The sequence below is a fragment of the Oncorhynchus tshawytscha genome, linkage group LG24, assembly GCF_018296145.1.
Source record: "Oncorhynchus tshawytscha isolate Ot180627B linkage group LG24, Otsh_v2.0, whole genome shotgun sequence".
In the NCBI taxonomy this organism is placed as follows: Eukaryota; Metazoa; Chordata; class Actinopteri; order Salmoniformes; family Salmonidae; genus Oncorhynchus; species Oncorhynchus tshawytscha.
In genome coordinates, this window is record NC_056452.1 from 3,686,578 (window position 1) to 3,702,968 (window position 16,391).

The window sequence follows — 16,391 nt, forward strand, 5'->3', positions numbered from 1 at the left end:
GAGGGCTCGTCCTTAATAACCATCACATCAAGAAAACTGATTTGTGATTGGTCAAAGTTAATGGTGAAGTGAAGGTGTTCATTCATAGAGTTTAGATAAGCATGGAAATCCAAAAGTTCTTCCTGGGTGCCTGTATCGATCACGAAAATGTCATCCAAATATCTCAGAATTAGGAGAATATTGGAGAGAAAGGGATTAAGGCCTGGATTCATCACCACCTATTTCCGAATATTTCTCATCCATTTTCACCTAATGATGCTGACACATTGTTATTTGAAACTTTACTTTCATATCAACGAGTGGTCAGTAGTTTTGGTCAGGAGTTGTGTTCAGTAGATATGTGGTTGTGACAGTACTTGTCAGTAGTTGCAGTCATTACTTGTGGTCAGTAGTGGTAGCCAGGGGTTATGGTCTGTTGGTGTGTAGTTGTGCTCAATAGTTGTGTGGTCAGTAGTGTGGTTGGGGTCAGTAGTTTTGGTCAGCAGTTGTGTGCTTGTGGTCAGTAGTTCCAGTCAGTCATTGCATGGTTGTGGTCAGCAGTTATGGTCAGGAGTTTTTTGCAGTAGTGTGGTTGTGGGAAGTAATTGTAGTCAGCTGTTGTGGTCAGTAGTTGTATGGTTCAGTAGTTGTGGTCAGAAGTTATGTGGTTGTGGTCAGTAGGTTAGGTCATTAGTTGTGGTCAGTAGGTTAGGTCATTAGTTGTGGCCGGTAGTTGTACGGTCAGTAATTGTGTGGTTGTGGTCAGTAGTTGTATGGTTCAGTAGTGGTGGTCAGTAGTTGTGTGATTGTGGTCAGTAGTTGTGTGATTGTGGTCAGTATTTATTGTCAGTAGTTGTGGTCATTAGTTGTGTTCTGTAGTTGTGGTCAGGAGTTGTGTAGTTGTCGTCAGTAATTGTGGTCAGTAATTGTGGTTAGGGCTGTTATGGTGACTGTATTATTGCCACACCGGCGGTCACGAGTCATGATCACAGTCAAATTCCACGTGACCGTTTAGTCACAGTAATTAGGCTTTTCCAAGCTCTGATGCTGCTGATGGTCTTTAGTAGCCTACCAAACTTGCCAACTGCCTGGTACTCAGGACTCTATTGTCCCTCTAAACACTTTATGAGCACTTCACAAAAGCCCATGCGCTCATGTTGCGCAACATTTCAATAGGCTATGCAATTGTGAGAAAACATAATCTTATCTTGTTTGGGGCGGCAGCGTAGCCTAGTGGTTAGAGCGTTGGACTAGTAACCGGAAGGTTGCGAGTTCAAAACCCCCAAGCTGACAAGGTACAAATCTGTCGTTCTGCCCCTGAACAGGCAGTTAACCCACTGATCCCAGGCCGTCATTGAAAATAAGAATGTGTTCTTAACTGACTTGCCTGGTTAAATAAAGGTAAATAAATGAGGATCCATCATCTTTCTATAGGCTAGGCCTACTATATTTATTTCAATTTTCCTAATATTAAGTACATTGCTTCGCTTTACAACAGGAGTATAGCCTACCTAGCTTGCATGAAACTGAACCATGGGGAAAGCGTCCTCCATTCATAGATTGCCTTTATTATTTCCCGCTGCCCATGTTGAGACAGGTGCATTATAATGGTCCATACACCCAGTCACCACAAATATACAGACGTCCTTCCTAATTCAGTTGGAAGGAAACCGCTCAGGTTTCCTTGAGGCCAATGGTAACATTAAAACAGTTAGCGTTTAATGGTCACGACAGGAGAAAACTGAGGCTGGATCAACAACATTTTAGATACTCCACAATACTAACCTAAATGAAAAGAACAGGAAGCTTGTACAGAATAAAAATATTCAAAAACATGCATTCTGTTTGCAACAAGGCACTAACTTAAAACTGCAAAAAATGTAGCAAATAAATGTTGTTTGGGGCAAATCCAACATCACTGAGTACCACTCTCCATATTTTCAAACATGGTGGATGCTGTATCATTTTACCGGTATGCTTGTTATCGGCAAGGACTAGAATGTTTTTAAAACATATTTTTATGAAAATAAACAGAAGAGAGCTAAGCACAGGCAAAATACAAGACCAAAACTTGGTTCAGTCTGCATTCCAGCAGACAGTGGGAGACAAACTCACCTTTCAGCAGGACAATTAACTAAAACACAAGGTCAAATATACAGTGCATTCAGAAAGTATTCAGACCTCTTGACAGTTTCCACCTATTATTACGTTATAGCCTTATTCTAGAATGGATTAAATTATATTTTCCCTCATCAATCTACACACAACACTTCATAATGACTGGTTTTTAGAAATGTTTGCAAATGTGTTACAAATTAAAAAAACTGAAATATCACATTTACATAAGTATTCCGACCCTTTACTCAGTGCTTTGTTGAAGCACCTTTGGCAGCGATTACAGCCTTGAGTCTTCTTGGGTATGACGCTACAAGCTTGGCACACCTGTAATTGGGCAGTTTCTCTTATTGTTCTCTGCAGATCCTCTCAAGCTCTGTTAGGTTGGATGGGGAGCGTCGCTGCACAGCTATTTTCTGGTCTCTCCAGAGATGTTTGATCGGATTCAAATCCGGGCTCTGGCTGGTCCACTCAAGGACATTCAGAGAATTGTCCCGAAGCCAAGACAACGCAAGAATGGCTATGTGCTTAGGGTCGTTGTCCTGTTGGAAGGTGAGCTGTCGCCCTAGTCTGAGGTCCTGAGCGCTCTGGACCAGGTATTCATCAAGGATATCTCTGTACTTTGCGCCATTCTTCTTTCCCTCGATCCTGACTCGTCTCCCAGTCTCTCCCGCTGAAAAATATCCCCACAGCATGATGCGGTCACCACCATGCTTCATCACAGGGATGGTGCCAGGTTTCCTCCAGACGTGATGCTTGGCATTCAGGCCAGAGTTCAATCTTGGTTTCAACAGAACAGAGAATCTTGTTTTTCATGGTCAGAGTCCTTTAGATGCCTTTTGTCAAACTCCAAGCGGGCTGTCATGTGCCTTTTACTGAAGAGTGGCTTCCGCCGGGCCACTCTACCATAAAGGCCTGATTGGTGGAGTGTTGCAGAGATGGTTGTCCTTCTGGAAAGTTCTCCCATTTCCACAGAGGAATTCTGGAGTTCTGTCAGAGTGACCATTGGGTTCTTGGTCACCTCACTGACAAAGGCCCTTCTCCCCCGATTGCTCAGTTTGGCCGGGTGGCCAGCTCGGTGGTTCCAAACTTCTTTCATTTAAGAATGATGGAGGCCACTGTGTTCTTGGGGACCTTCAAGGATGCAGAAATTTTTAGAATACGACTAACAAAATGTGGAAAAAGTCCAGGGGTTTGAATACTTCCATTTTGTTCAGTGTTTTCATCTTCAGTGATGAGTTGAGGATTAAAGTTGTTGTTGCACTAATGCTCTAGCACTAATGCTGCTGCAAGCAAATGGCAGCTGTGCACTGCACTGTCCCTTCCCTGCCTCCTACACTCTAAATGGACTTTAACACCAGTCTTTCTCCCGCTGAGATACAGAGCATGCAGTTGTTAAGACTGACCGAATCTGGATATATAGGTCTGAATCCATTCACTGATTGTAGTCAATAAGGACAAAAGAAGAGCATTTAGATGAAAATGCATTCAAAGCTTCAACCCATATGAGTCAGCATTCCCAAGGTGAGCAATACTCAGAAATGTTGCTGGAATACATATGACGTCCATAATAAATTATACAGATTCAACCTCAATATCCACACATCAATGTCAAAACAAGATAAAAATGATCGATCTCACTAACTTTTACCAAGACAGGTTAAGTGTTGTTTCTTGGTGCTAATCGTCAAAGATATTCTACCTGCTCATTAGAATGCACAGCTATCCCCATCAGTGGTTTTTGCCTGTAGGCCCCTCACCCTCAAATGTCTTGCTCTTCCTTCTCCCCCTCTTCACTCAAATGCCTGACAACACTAAGCACTCTTCATCCCCAAAGCTGACATACTCTAACTGTGTAACATGCATGCACTCCCACACAACAGTTTTCCCTCTTTCATTTCAAGTCATGCTGTGATAGACTAACAGACCAATTTTCATGCAATGTGTCTTTATTAAGAATGTGCCTTGGAAGGATACAAGTATCTCTAGTGCCAGGTTTTCTTATCCATGTGATTTTGGTTGTACTTCTATAAAATTGTCATACATCAATGAAAATCAACAACATGCCAATATCCACATAGATTATAGTAGCCAATGGTAATACAAAGACTAATAAAGACTAACAAAGACTAGCAGACTACCTCTCCTATCCACATTATAAGAGCTTTAATGTTAACTCATAACTATGAAGACGCCACAATATATACGTTACCTTATCTGCAGAATAATATCAACTCTTGATTACAATTAATTTTAACATCTAAACACTAACAGAGGGGAAAATGCCTAATATATTAAATCATACAGAAAATTTGCATTAGGGTAGGAATTGCAGTTGATGGACTTTGAGGTCAAGGCATAGTAGTATCTAAATTAAAGGTAGTCTCAGAGGCATGACAGATGCATTAAGTAAACAGCGTAGTGGGTCAATTTCTGCAACAACTAAGAGCGTTGAAGTGTGAGGCTCAACTTCTCTTCTGTGCACATGTGCATATACTGTGTGTGACCGTGTGAGTGCCTTGTATCTCGCTCATCAATATTTGCGATGCTGCTCATGGCAATGTCATTTCATCCACCTTTAACTTAAAGTTCCAATTTTAAATAATTACCCATCAAAAGTGTTGTGCAACAGAAGTTGTGGGAATGAAAGGTATATACTAACCAGAAATTTTGCTTGGATTCTAGGGTAGATACATTGTAAAAAAAAAATATATTTTTAATCCATCAATTTATTCACTTAATTGCAGCTGATGATTGAAAATTGAGCCAACATTTTAAATGCGGGGTAAAACATTTTATTTTAGCCACCGCTAAGCAAAACACTATAGGAGTAACAGGGGCATAATTTGCATGTTCGAATTTTGTGGACAAATCACTTCAAGGAACTTCAAACACGTTACCATCCACAGTTATGAGAGTAAAGTCATACTGTGTATCGATATAAAAATCACTTCAGCTGTGACGGAAACATGACGTGTCGGTCCAATTTGATAAATACCGACAGAATTTTTTCGTTCGACGTGGTGGGATCTTTTTGTGTTGGTAAAATTAAATATGCGGTGTTAACACTAGGCGCAAATATTGATATAATAACCATCATATCAAAGTAAATTTGGAGTCACGTGATGATATGGTGTGTGGTCCTCCCACTACAACTCGGGGAAACCATGCAGTTTATTAGGCTATAGATTAAATAAATTATGATGAATTTCACAGGGTGGTGAACGTTCACGGTGATGAGACTCGGTGATGATACTCCTTCCCAATAAATAGAGGGTCTTATTCAGACGACATGATGATCGATGCTTGACTGCCGTTAGAAAACTAAAATATTCTTGCTCTTATCCGTAATAATCTCATGTAGACTTGTCTATTTGTACTGTATCTGAGATCTGTTGGCTAGAGTGCACGTACCAGAACCAGAGTAGGCACATTAGCTATTAAAAGCAACAGTTTGTGACAAAACTTTTGGTCGAGTTAAAAAATGCAATGGAAACGCATTGAATTAAGATTTAAAAATCAAATTGCGTGCACTACATTGTCACGCACTGGTTTGTATCCGCAGCAATTCAGTTTGGTGGAAACACACCACTGGTGGAAAAATATTCACATTTTCTGTATGCAGATTATGAAAAATCTGTCACCTGGCTACTGACTTCATTTGAGTTGATTTGGCCACACCATTTTTACCACCAACAATGCCCCCTTTTGTTTCCATTGTTTTCTAGTTAGCTGTGGCGATTTAAACAAATCTGAACCCTGCACATAAATGCCTGGATCAATCGACAACACAAATAAGTGAATAAACCAATGAAAATGTCAAGTGAACTGAACCTTCCCTTTAAAGTCCACCACTAGATACTCAGCATGGGGATCAGATACCCACTTGATTAAATCGGAAAGATTACAGATTATATTCTCTGGGTCCCCAAACACTCCATACCTAGGGCTCTTACCGGATTTCCAGGATCACCAAAGTGAAGTCTGGCATTTCAATTTATTGTGACCAGCCACAACAGTGCAGTGACTATGTAATTTGGTATATGCATATGGACACACACACCACGGCCATTTATCATGGATAGCTCTGTACTTCAAAAGCATCAGATGAAACTTGTGGTTTAAAATCTAAAACATTATCAAAAAGGTACAAGAAGTAAAGTTTCACCGATTCACGGTGGCAGAACTTTTAACAATTCATGGACGCTGTAAATAACCTGCTATGATTTGTTTTGAGGTTTTTCCACTTCTCTGGTCAGCAATGCTCTCATTCATTAACAGTCTAAAGGCCCACCCTCAAGTGTGGAAAATGGATATAAAGTCACTGAATTACATATCATTTTGTGTTCCTCCTGCCACCCATTTTGTATCCATTTCACATTATTTCCAGGTCCTAAGCCAAACACATGGAGATATATATTGCGGTCACCAAAAGCTTTAAAGCACAATGACAACTTTATTTTTTTGGCACAATTGTGTCCTTTACTTTGACTTTGCTTCGTGCCCAAGAAATGTTGATCCCTTCCATCTTCTCAGCAGTTGTATGTTGGTGAGCGTCGTTCCCGCCTGCCCTCGCACTTAAATTACAAAATGGCTAACAGTAGCCTGAAAGACAGGAAGAATATGCACTGACTGAAACTAGAATCTAAGCCTATTCAGAAATGAAAAGGGAATTCTTCCTCTGAAATTAATTTCTTCTTTGAGTTTCTATTGCACGGCAAATCCCCCAAGCACCTTCATGTACCGATGGGATTTTATGCCAAGCTGAATTTCTGATGTGTCCTTTCGTCAGGGCAAGGAAGGATGGACTAAGCAGACATTTTGTTGTCCTCCAATGATTGTAGGTAATCAAGCTCTGAAACAATCCTCCCAGTTTCTCTCACATGGATCACACCTCCTTTAAACAATCTCTTCTGTTGTTGTTGTCAACCTTTCTCACCACATCTCGTTTTTGGTCGGTCTCTCTGATCATGGCCAGTGGTTGAGGTAATGGCGCCTTGTCAAGGACAGTGTTCAGTGTTGGGCAGAATACAAAGTCAGGGATTATTCCGATCGTCTGTTTCTCCACTGCAAGATCCATCATTGGAGAAGCCCAGAGCAGTTCGGAGCGGAAGCATCTTGCATATACTTTTTTCATTCACAAAGGATTACGTAATATCAATTATAGAAAGGTATGTAATATCAGGTGTATAATATTCATAGCATGTCCAGTTAATGACTACACTGTAAGAGACGGTAAAAAGGAACAGTCAGCTAGATGGGTCCTGTTTCCGGATATCCAACTGTTAGATCCTGTTTCACGGCAAGACGATACTCAGGATTTCACATTTACTAAAAAAAAAAGAAAAGAAAAAAAGAAGGAACACATCAGCAGTTAGTAAAGCAATTTTTCATTCTGCCAGCTCAATATGGAAGTAGAAGCAAACAGAGCTACAGAGAACAGTTACATAACGTATCAAAAAAGGACCGGTCCAGTTGTGTGTACAATATGATAGTTTTAGCTCCAGTCGCTGCTCAGTGAGTTAATTAGGACATCTCTTTGGCTTAAGACCCGATGGGAGGACATTTTTCACATTCGAAAACAGCCAAAGTGCTGTTGTTAAGCATTTGATTGAACTTAAGTGAACTAAACAATCCCACATGGGTAATTTATTTTGAGTGATTGACCCAGCTTATGGCTGTGTGAGTATTTTTGGAGTGAGCTAGTGGACACACACAAAAGTCCTGGGCTCAGTTTCCAAACGCATCTTAAGGCTAAGTATTTTGTTAAAACCTTTGCAGGAGCAAAATCTCTGAGCTGTTTCCCAAAACCATCATTATCAAAGTTGCACTTACATTTTAGATAATTAGCAGACGCTCTTATCCACAGCGATTTACAGGAGCAATTAGGATCAAGGGCCTTGCTCAAAAGGCACATACAGATTTTTCACCTAGTCGGCTTGGGATTCCAAGCAGCGACCTTTCGGTTACCGGACCAACACTCTTAAGCGCATCACTTGAAAACGCTTGTTATTTACCCGACTGCCTCAGACTGCTAAGTGAGTCGTTAGATGCTCTTTTGCATCACTTTATACACAGAAGTTCTCCACTAAACATAGAACCAAGCTTTTTATCTGGTCACTCAGTGACCACTGATAACTTCGGAATGAAGTTGACTACAAATACAAGGTTGCCAATGTCTTTGTAATTGTTACGAGCAAAGGATAAAGATATGTTTCAAATGAAAACAGAGATGACTGCATTAAAAAATAAATACAGTATAGGCTACATAGGCCTATAAATGACATTTTTTGTTGAAATCAATTTCATGTTCAGTCACCTGAGTTCTATTTAGCTAAATGTAGGCTACACTGTCATTTTTGCTTCAAGATATTTCATGACCTGTAACATGTACGCAATGATGTGCCAAATCTGTGATTTTGTGCATTATAGGGTCAGCTAAGCATTAGAATAAGCCACCTCAATATTTGCAACCTCATTAGGTGATAACATCTCTCTAGGAGCTGATCCATAAATATGGTGAAATAATTCTAAATGTTAAGGGTAAAATTCGAATGGAAAAAGCTGATGGGAGGGAGAGCAGCGCTGACTTTTTTTTAATAGATAAGTAAAAACAACGACACACTTAGCGTGGAGTTTTGGGAAGCATGTTACATCTTCGGAAGTTGTCGGAAACGATGTGTCGTTAACACTCGTAAGCCTAAGTTCCATTGCTATAGGGAAACTGGGCCCTGTTTGATTCCTCTAAAACGCAGCCTTCCTTGCTCCCTGAAGTTCAGGGCTGTCAAACTCATTCCATGGAGGGCAGTGTCTGATCATTTTTGTTATTACTTTTTCATTTGTCTCCAATGAAGACCTAGACAACCACATGAGGGGAGTTCCTAACGAATTAGTACAACAGAGGGGTGAAAATCCACGAACACTTGGCCCTTCATGGAATGAGTTTGAGACCTGTGCTGTAAATGACCAATGATCTTTAAGTGATTGGATGATTAGATAAGTGAAATTTGATCATCCTAATGTTTTTGGGAAGGATATCAAACCCTCAGAAGTCCCATAGGCCCCTGAGCTTAAGTCCATGCATTAGCTCTGGGAGCTAACAAGTCTCAGGCATGGTTACTCATCACACAAGCGTAATTAACAGTACCCTTTTTGGTACACTTTCACTAATCCAAATCAGACATCAGGGAAGGAAGGAGGATTGCATTTCAAGTCCTCGAAGAGTGCCGGCCATGGGATTTGTTGGAAAGGCTTTGGGACTTCTGGTAGGATTCAGAAATTAAGAGAGTAGGGCCCGTATTCATAGTCTTGAGTAGGAGTGTTGATCTAGGATCAGTTTTGTTTTAAAGATCAAAGACAAAACTGATTCTCGATCAGCACTCCTACTCTAACTCTTTATAAATACAAGCAGAGGTTGGCCAACTGTGATACTCACTCGCCAGGTTTACAATGCAGGCAATGATGATGACTGTCCCTCCTATCAGTGAAACTGTAGAGAGCATCCTGGCGAGACGACCCAATCGTCGAGCTCCATCCAGGTTGCCCTGCTCCAGACTGTTCTTGGACTAGGAAAGGAGGAAGGAAGCAGTTTGTTAGGTATGGACTGCTTAAAAGGCCCAGTGCAGTCAAAAATATGATTTTACCGTGTTTAATAAACACTACATGCCCAAAAGTATGTAGACACCTGCTCGTCGAACATCTCCTTCCATTATCATGGGCATTAATATGGAGTTGAACTGACGTGTTGGAAAGGTGGCATCTTATGACGTTGCCACGTTGAAAGTCACTGAGCTCTTCACTAAGGCCATTCTACTGCCAATGTTTGTGTGCATGGCTGTGTGCTCGACTTTATACACCCATCAGCAACAGGTGTGGCTGAAATAGACAAATCCACTCATTTGAAGGGGTGTCCACATACTGTTGAATATACAGTGCATTCGGGGAGTATTCAGACCATTCAACTTTTTCCACATTTTTGTTACGTTACAGCCTTATTATAAAATTATTAATTCGTTTTTTTCCTTCATTAATCAACACAAAATACCCCATAATGACAAAGCAAAAACTGGTAAAAAAAAATGTATATATATATATCACATTTACATAAGTATTTCAGACCCTTTACTCAGTACCTTGAAGTACCTTTGGCAGTGATAACAGCCTTGATTCTTCTTGGGTATGACGCTACAAGCTTGGCACACCTGTATTTGGGGAGTTTCTCCCATTCTTCTCTGCAGATCCTCTCAAGCTCCGTCGGTTTTTTTCAGGTCTCTCCAGAGATGTTCAATCTGGTTCAAGTCCGGGCTCTGGCTGGGCCATTCAAGGACATTCAGAGACTTGTCCAGAAGCCATTCCTTCATTGGCTTTGCTGTGGGCTTACGGTCATTGTCCTGTTGGAAGGTGAACCTTAGGACGGCAGACTGGGACAGAGAGCTCTGGAGGAGGTTTTCATCAAGGATCTCTCTGTACTTTGCTCCGTTCATCTTTCCCTCAATCCTGACTAGTTTCCAAGTCCATGCCTCTGAAAAACATCCACACCACATGATGCTGCCACCACCATGCTTCGCCGTAGGGTGCCAGGTTTCCTCCAGATGTGACGCTTGGCATTCAGGCCAAAGAGTTCAATCTTGGTGTCATCGGACCAGAGAACCTCGTTTCTCATAGAGTCATTTAGGTGCATTTTGGCTGCAAGTGGTCTGTCATGCGCCTGTTTTTTACTGAGGAGTGGCTTCCGTCTGGCCACTCTACCATAAAGGCACAATTGGTGGAGTGCTGCAGAGATGTGAGAACCTTCCAGAAGGACAACCATCTCCACAGAGGAACTCTGGAGCTCTGTCAGAGTGAGCATCGGGTTCTTGGTCACCTCCCTTAACATGGCCCTTCTCCACCGATTGCTCAGTTTGTCCTTGTGGCCAGCTCTAGGAAGAGTCTCGGTGGTTCAAAACATCTTCCATTTAAGAATGGAGGCCACTGTGTTCTTGGGGACCTTCAGTGCAGCAGACATGTTTTGGTACCCTTAACCAGATCTGTGCCTTAACACAATCCTGTCTCGAAGCACTACAGACAGTTACTTCAATCTCACGGCTTGGTTTTGCGGTGACATGCATTGTCAACTGTGGGACCTTATGTAGACAGGTGTGTGTGCCTTTCCAAAATATGTAAAATCAATTGAATTTACCACAGATAGACTGCAATCATGTTGCAGAAACATCAAGTATGATCAATGGAAACAGGATGCACCTGAGGTCAACTTCAAGTCTCATAGCAAAGAGTCTGAATACTAATGCAAATAAGGTATGTTCTTTTATTTTTAAAACGTTCGCAAAAAATGATAAACCTCTTTTCGCATGATGAGGATTTGTTATCCATTTTAGAATAAGGCTGTAATGTGACAAAATGTGGGGAAGGGGTCTGAATACTTTCCGAAGGCACTGTATATTTACACACTTTGAGGTTGGAATAATACTGTGAAATTGTGACAATTATGATAATGCCCTTTTAGTTTAAGAGCCGTTTGAAAAGACCACCTGAAATTTCATCCTGTTTTGGTGGGATGGAGTTTTGGCTTTCCAAGGTGACCATGCTGTTAATTAGTTAATAGACCAATAAGAACAATTATTTCAAACCTCTGCCAATAACAAGCTATTTTTCAGCTTTCACCTGCCCACTCAGACCACTCCCAGATAGTTCTAGTAAACAACTCACCTTTTGCTAAGAAGCTATTTTTGTTTCTTTTGACCAGAAAAGGTACTTAATTGTTACCCAAAAATGGTTTAATAGAGATAAAAACAGACTAACACTAACAGCACAAGGTATTCTGAAGCCAGACACAAAGCTGGTAGCTTGGTCCCAGATCTGTTTGTGCGCTCTTGCCAACTCCTATGGTTATGAACTGGCATGACAATGACCATAGAGGTTGGCTATACACCACAAACAGATCTGGGACCAGGCTACAAAACTGGTGCTAACCGTCAACACCACAGCAGTCTAAGATGAATAGAAGTAGTTTCTGATACAAAGATACAGAACTTTCTGATGAATATGAAACCACAAGCATAAAGGCAAAGGTCTTCAAAGCTGTACTAAAAATAGTATTTAGCAAACATTGCAGATCATTTCACACTAAAATGTGACAGAAAGAGGAACACAGTTGTCTAGCAGTAGTCCTGCAGTTCAATCCCCGGTCTTGCCACTCCCTTACTGTGCTATATTCTTCTCCCCATCTACATTTCTAACCTGTCAAAAGAAAGAGGCTTACCATAACAGAGTAGACAAACCCCACAATGTTGATTGGCCAGACAGGGCAGAAGCAAGCCAGCACAGCCAGTATTAGGTAGTCTTTAGGCTTGGCTCTGTCAATGGGTGGGTTGGTGGCGATGCTGGAGTGGCGTGAGATGGAGGGCCGTGGGGAGAAGGCGGTGTAGCCGATGGAACCGGCACGACTCCCCTTCCGGGTCTTGCTGTTGTGGGGGTGGTGGGAGTAAGAAATGGACTGCTGCCTTCTGGGAGGTGAGGAGATGACTGAGGAGGTGGTGTCAGCAGGGGCTGGGTGAATACCATTACCTAGAGAGGGGGGGGGGGATGAAAAGCATCAGTAAATGATTGAACTAGTGTCCCTGAGCACTAGTAGACCAGAACCGTATATTAAATGGATTTGACATGCCCCGAACTAACCGTCCAAGCAAGCGTATGCTGTACAACTGTCCTAGATTCCGCGGGCATACACTTAACTTAAATGAGTCCGAGCTTAAAAAGCTTGGGCTGTGTGGTCTAGTGGTTAGTGCCGCAAACCCTAGTACAAAATACCAGTCGGCATGGGGTCAAATCTTTTCTCCACTATCCTATGCACCAATAAAATAAGTAAGGAGCGGGACTGCGCCACTGCATAAAAATGTTTTATCATGTCTTACTGTTCTCCATTTTCTCATTGATCACAATGACCAGTTCCCCTGCCGTGGCTTGGCTCAGGCAGGGCCCAAAGCTGGTGGTGGTGCTATGGGTCTCTTGTTCCTCCATCTCTGGTGGGGACGTGACAGTCACAGCGATGATGGGAGCTGGGCTTAACAATGATGCATCTTGGTCCAATAGGGACGGCTGTTCCTCGCCTGGCCAAATGGCGGGGGCTGGGTTCATGTTTGTGTTCAGAGCCATGTTGATAACAAAAGGAGTGTGCTTGTGGGCTACTGCTTACCTTCGATACACCTGGGGGATAGACAAAGGGGTTGAACAATGACAAAACAAAACCTGCTTACCAACTATTATTTACACTCTGTTCAGAGCAATTTGCTATTTTACTTATTGAATCTGTACTCACTGGCATATGAGCGCACATTATAATCTTAACCTCCTTCAGTATTCCGGGGGACTTAGGGTCTGACGAGAAATTCTGACCAGTTTTTTTTCTCCAATGCTCTGCTTATGTAAGAGTAAATATAACAGGAAAGGCTAAGAGGCCAAACAGCTATTTTAAACACTGATCTGGACCTTTGCCGCTCAGGGGAGAATTAATACAAAAAAATAAACAAATGTAAAAATGTACAATAAAATGTTGTCATCAATTAATTATTCAATACAAAGATATAAAAAAAGGCAGCTGGGCCACGTTTTTATAAAATAATGCTAATAATAGTATTGGCAAAAGGTCTATGTGCAGGTGTACACAGAACTGCTAGTATTTCTTGACGTGTTCATAACCACTTTCTGAGCACAATGGGGCATATGATTACAGGCTATTTAGCACAGAACAATGGGACAAAAAAGGTAACATGGACAAAGCCACATGGAAGAGTGAAGACATATGGAAGGAGAGTGAAAGGGGAGGGGGATTATACAGCTACAATTATGGGCTAGAGCATTGGATACAAATAACCTATTTGAAGGAATAGGCAAATTATAAAAAGCAAACGTTTACCAAAAGGACAATGACTGTGGCAAAAAAAACGATGCACATGCAGCAACGTAGTCTTGCATTGAAAACATAAAAAAACGGGATACGACATAAGTACCCAGATTCTCAATTCAAAGCCGTTATCAGGGCCTATTGGCATTCTACACAAACCATTTTATTGAGGATAATGGCATAAGCAAATTGACGACGGCAAAAAATTACAAACTCACCTTTTATCCAACGGATTCTTCAAAATACCCGAAATGACCCGTGATTTTGCATGATAGTATTTTCATAAGCGAACCCAATTGCATTCCGCGATGTATTATTCGTTACAGCCTTCAGTATGTTTGCATGCGCAACTCTGAAGTATGTTCCCCAAATACGCGCATCTCTTTTGTAATTTTCTGGAAGACGTGTACAGTACTGAATTACGTGATGTAGAGCCCTTTCGAAATGCTGCGCTTCGGGGATGGGGAGGGTGCAGAGAATGTGGATCAGATAAGAGGGGGAAAGCGTGAAATGAATAAACCCAGCCTACGTGCAGTGGGAGGGATGGATTGATAGCGCAGCACCCAACAGAAACGCATCCTTTCTGTCGAGTGCCTAATTTCCCAATGCCACATTTACCCGATAAAATGATTGCCAACAGTTTACTTATTAAACGCATTCCCACATTATGGTATGTGTAATAATTAGGGTTATCAAAATAGAGATACCCTTCCACGTGTTCTGCTATTGTCATATTTCACCAATGGTAATATTATTTTGAACAGTGCTGTTGGCTATACATTTGTACAAACAAGCCACATCCTTGAACAACACATACCATTAATACGGTGTGTAAGTAAGGACTGAAAAATCGATAAAAGTAGACATTTATTGAACGGCAATATTGCGCCATCGGCTGGAATAGCGCAAATACTACAAAAACACCTCAAAATAAAACAAGGACAGATATCGCATTTTCGTGAAATATAATAAAAAGTCATACTAGTACACGCTTGCAGACCACCTCTTATAAGAGGTGTATATACACACACATATGACGTCATACATTTCTAAATGCAGAGTCCGAGAGTGGTAAATAATCAGAGAACATTCTTCAAAAACATAGAAACATTAAAATAAAAAAGGCTAAATATTGGAAGGCCAGGAAGAGTAGACAAAGACCAGATAGCAGAATCACGTCCCCATCATGCTGAGAATGTTGGCCTGTGAATGAAAAGAGAAAACAGTCACGCACCAAAAGTCTTGTTTAAAGCTTTATTCTTTAAAATGGACCAAGAGGACACCCGAAGCCTAATGGCCAAACGATAGTTAGCGCCTGGGTTGAATTCATTACTGTAATTGTACACTGTCGCAAAACGCTTAGCTGTAGAAAACGTTAACAAGCATTCAGGTAGTCCCTCCCGTTTTGCCACTTTGTTTCGGTTTTATTCCAAGTGAATACAACCATGGAAATATCTTACACCTGGGCCATTGACGTCTTCTACAACAGTGTTTTAAGGTGTTCCACAAATACTCCAGAGAACATTGGGGTTTCAATGCATCCGGTTATCAATACAATTCGTGGCTTAAAAATCCATCAAAAGGATATCCCGGCTAACAAACGCTCCTACAACTTTAGAGAACGTTCCCTTGAGTCTCAATAGGTCATTACCTAATGTTTTCAAAGGAACGTTCCAGTGCTGTGCAAAGACCATTCCCTAAATATCAAAACAGAACCTACCCAGAATGTGGTTACCAAGTTCTCAGAATATTCAGCATTAATGGTCTAGACATGTTTCAAGAATATTCCATTGTACAGTTTGAGGGTTAGGAGAATATTTCATCAACATCACACCAAACAAACAGAACATGTTCTCAGAATATATGTTATTAGTGCTCTGGACACGTTTCATTGGAAAATAACTTTAGTTCCCAGTTTGTTCCGGGGACCTACCTAAAGACCTTTATAGGGCATCAGCGAATGGTCCCAAAGAAATGTTATCCCCCTCCAAAAAGGACTTGTTTCTTTACACACCACACCTTGTTACTGCTGCCAAGCCCATTAGGGCCCTGATTGGTGAACCACAGATCCATTTACAGCTCTTTGTCTGTTGGCAAGGTTAGGGACACCCAAACAGTGCTTTTAACATAATGTTTTCAACTTACACACTTGACATACATGATTCCATTATGCACGTTAATTTAAACAGTAATTATTATTCAACATGTCCTCACCTGGGATTTGAACTCATTCCGAACAGCATTCCGATCTTCCTGCTATGCCACTATGTCTGTGTCTAGTTGTTTAATGTTGGTGGTGCATATTCCTCAGTTTTAATGTTACTCCTTAATCACTATGATAAATAAAATAGTTTTTATTGAGTGTACTTTCAAAAGAGATGAGATTTACTTTGAATTG

At 41.2% G+C, this 16,391-nt stretch overlaps 2 protein-coding genes across 2 annotated transcripts in view; both read right to left on the minus strand.

Moving 5' to 3' along the window:
- Positions 1-4,025: 4,025 nt before the first annotated feature.
- Positions 4,026-14,720, minus strand: prrt2 (proline-rich transmembrane protein 2). Its single transcript, XM_024387125.2, has 5 exons — positions 14,212-14,720; positions 13,005-13,296; positions 12,353-12,657; positions 9,530-9,659; positions 4,026-7,425 (listed from the first exon to the last, which is right to left on the minus strand). The coding sequence occupies exons 2-5, from the start codon at positions 13,243-13,245 to the stop codon at positions 7,409-7,411; spliced, it is 693 nt and encodes a 230-aa protein (XP_024242893.1). The 5' UTR covers positions 13,246-13,296; positions 14,212-14,720; the 3' UTR covers positions 4,026-7,408.
- Positions 14,721-14,843: 123 nt separating this feature from the next.
- The window catches only part of kif22 (kinesin family member 22), a 38,989-nt gene continuing 37,441 nt past the window's right edge, over positions 14,844-16,391 (minus strand). Inside the window, exon 13 of the mRNA XM_024387124.2 lies at positions 14,844-15,196. Coding sequence (XP_024242892.1) covers positions 15,167-15,196 — 30 coding nt within the window. The 3' untranslated portion in view covers positions 14,844-15,166. The remainder of the gene's footprint in view (positions 15,197-16,391) is intronic.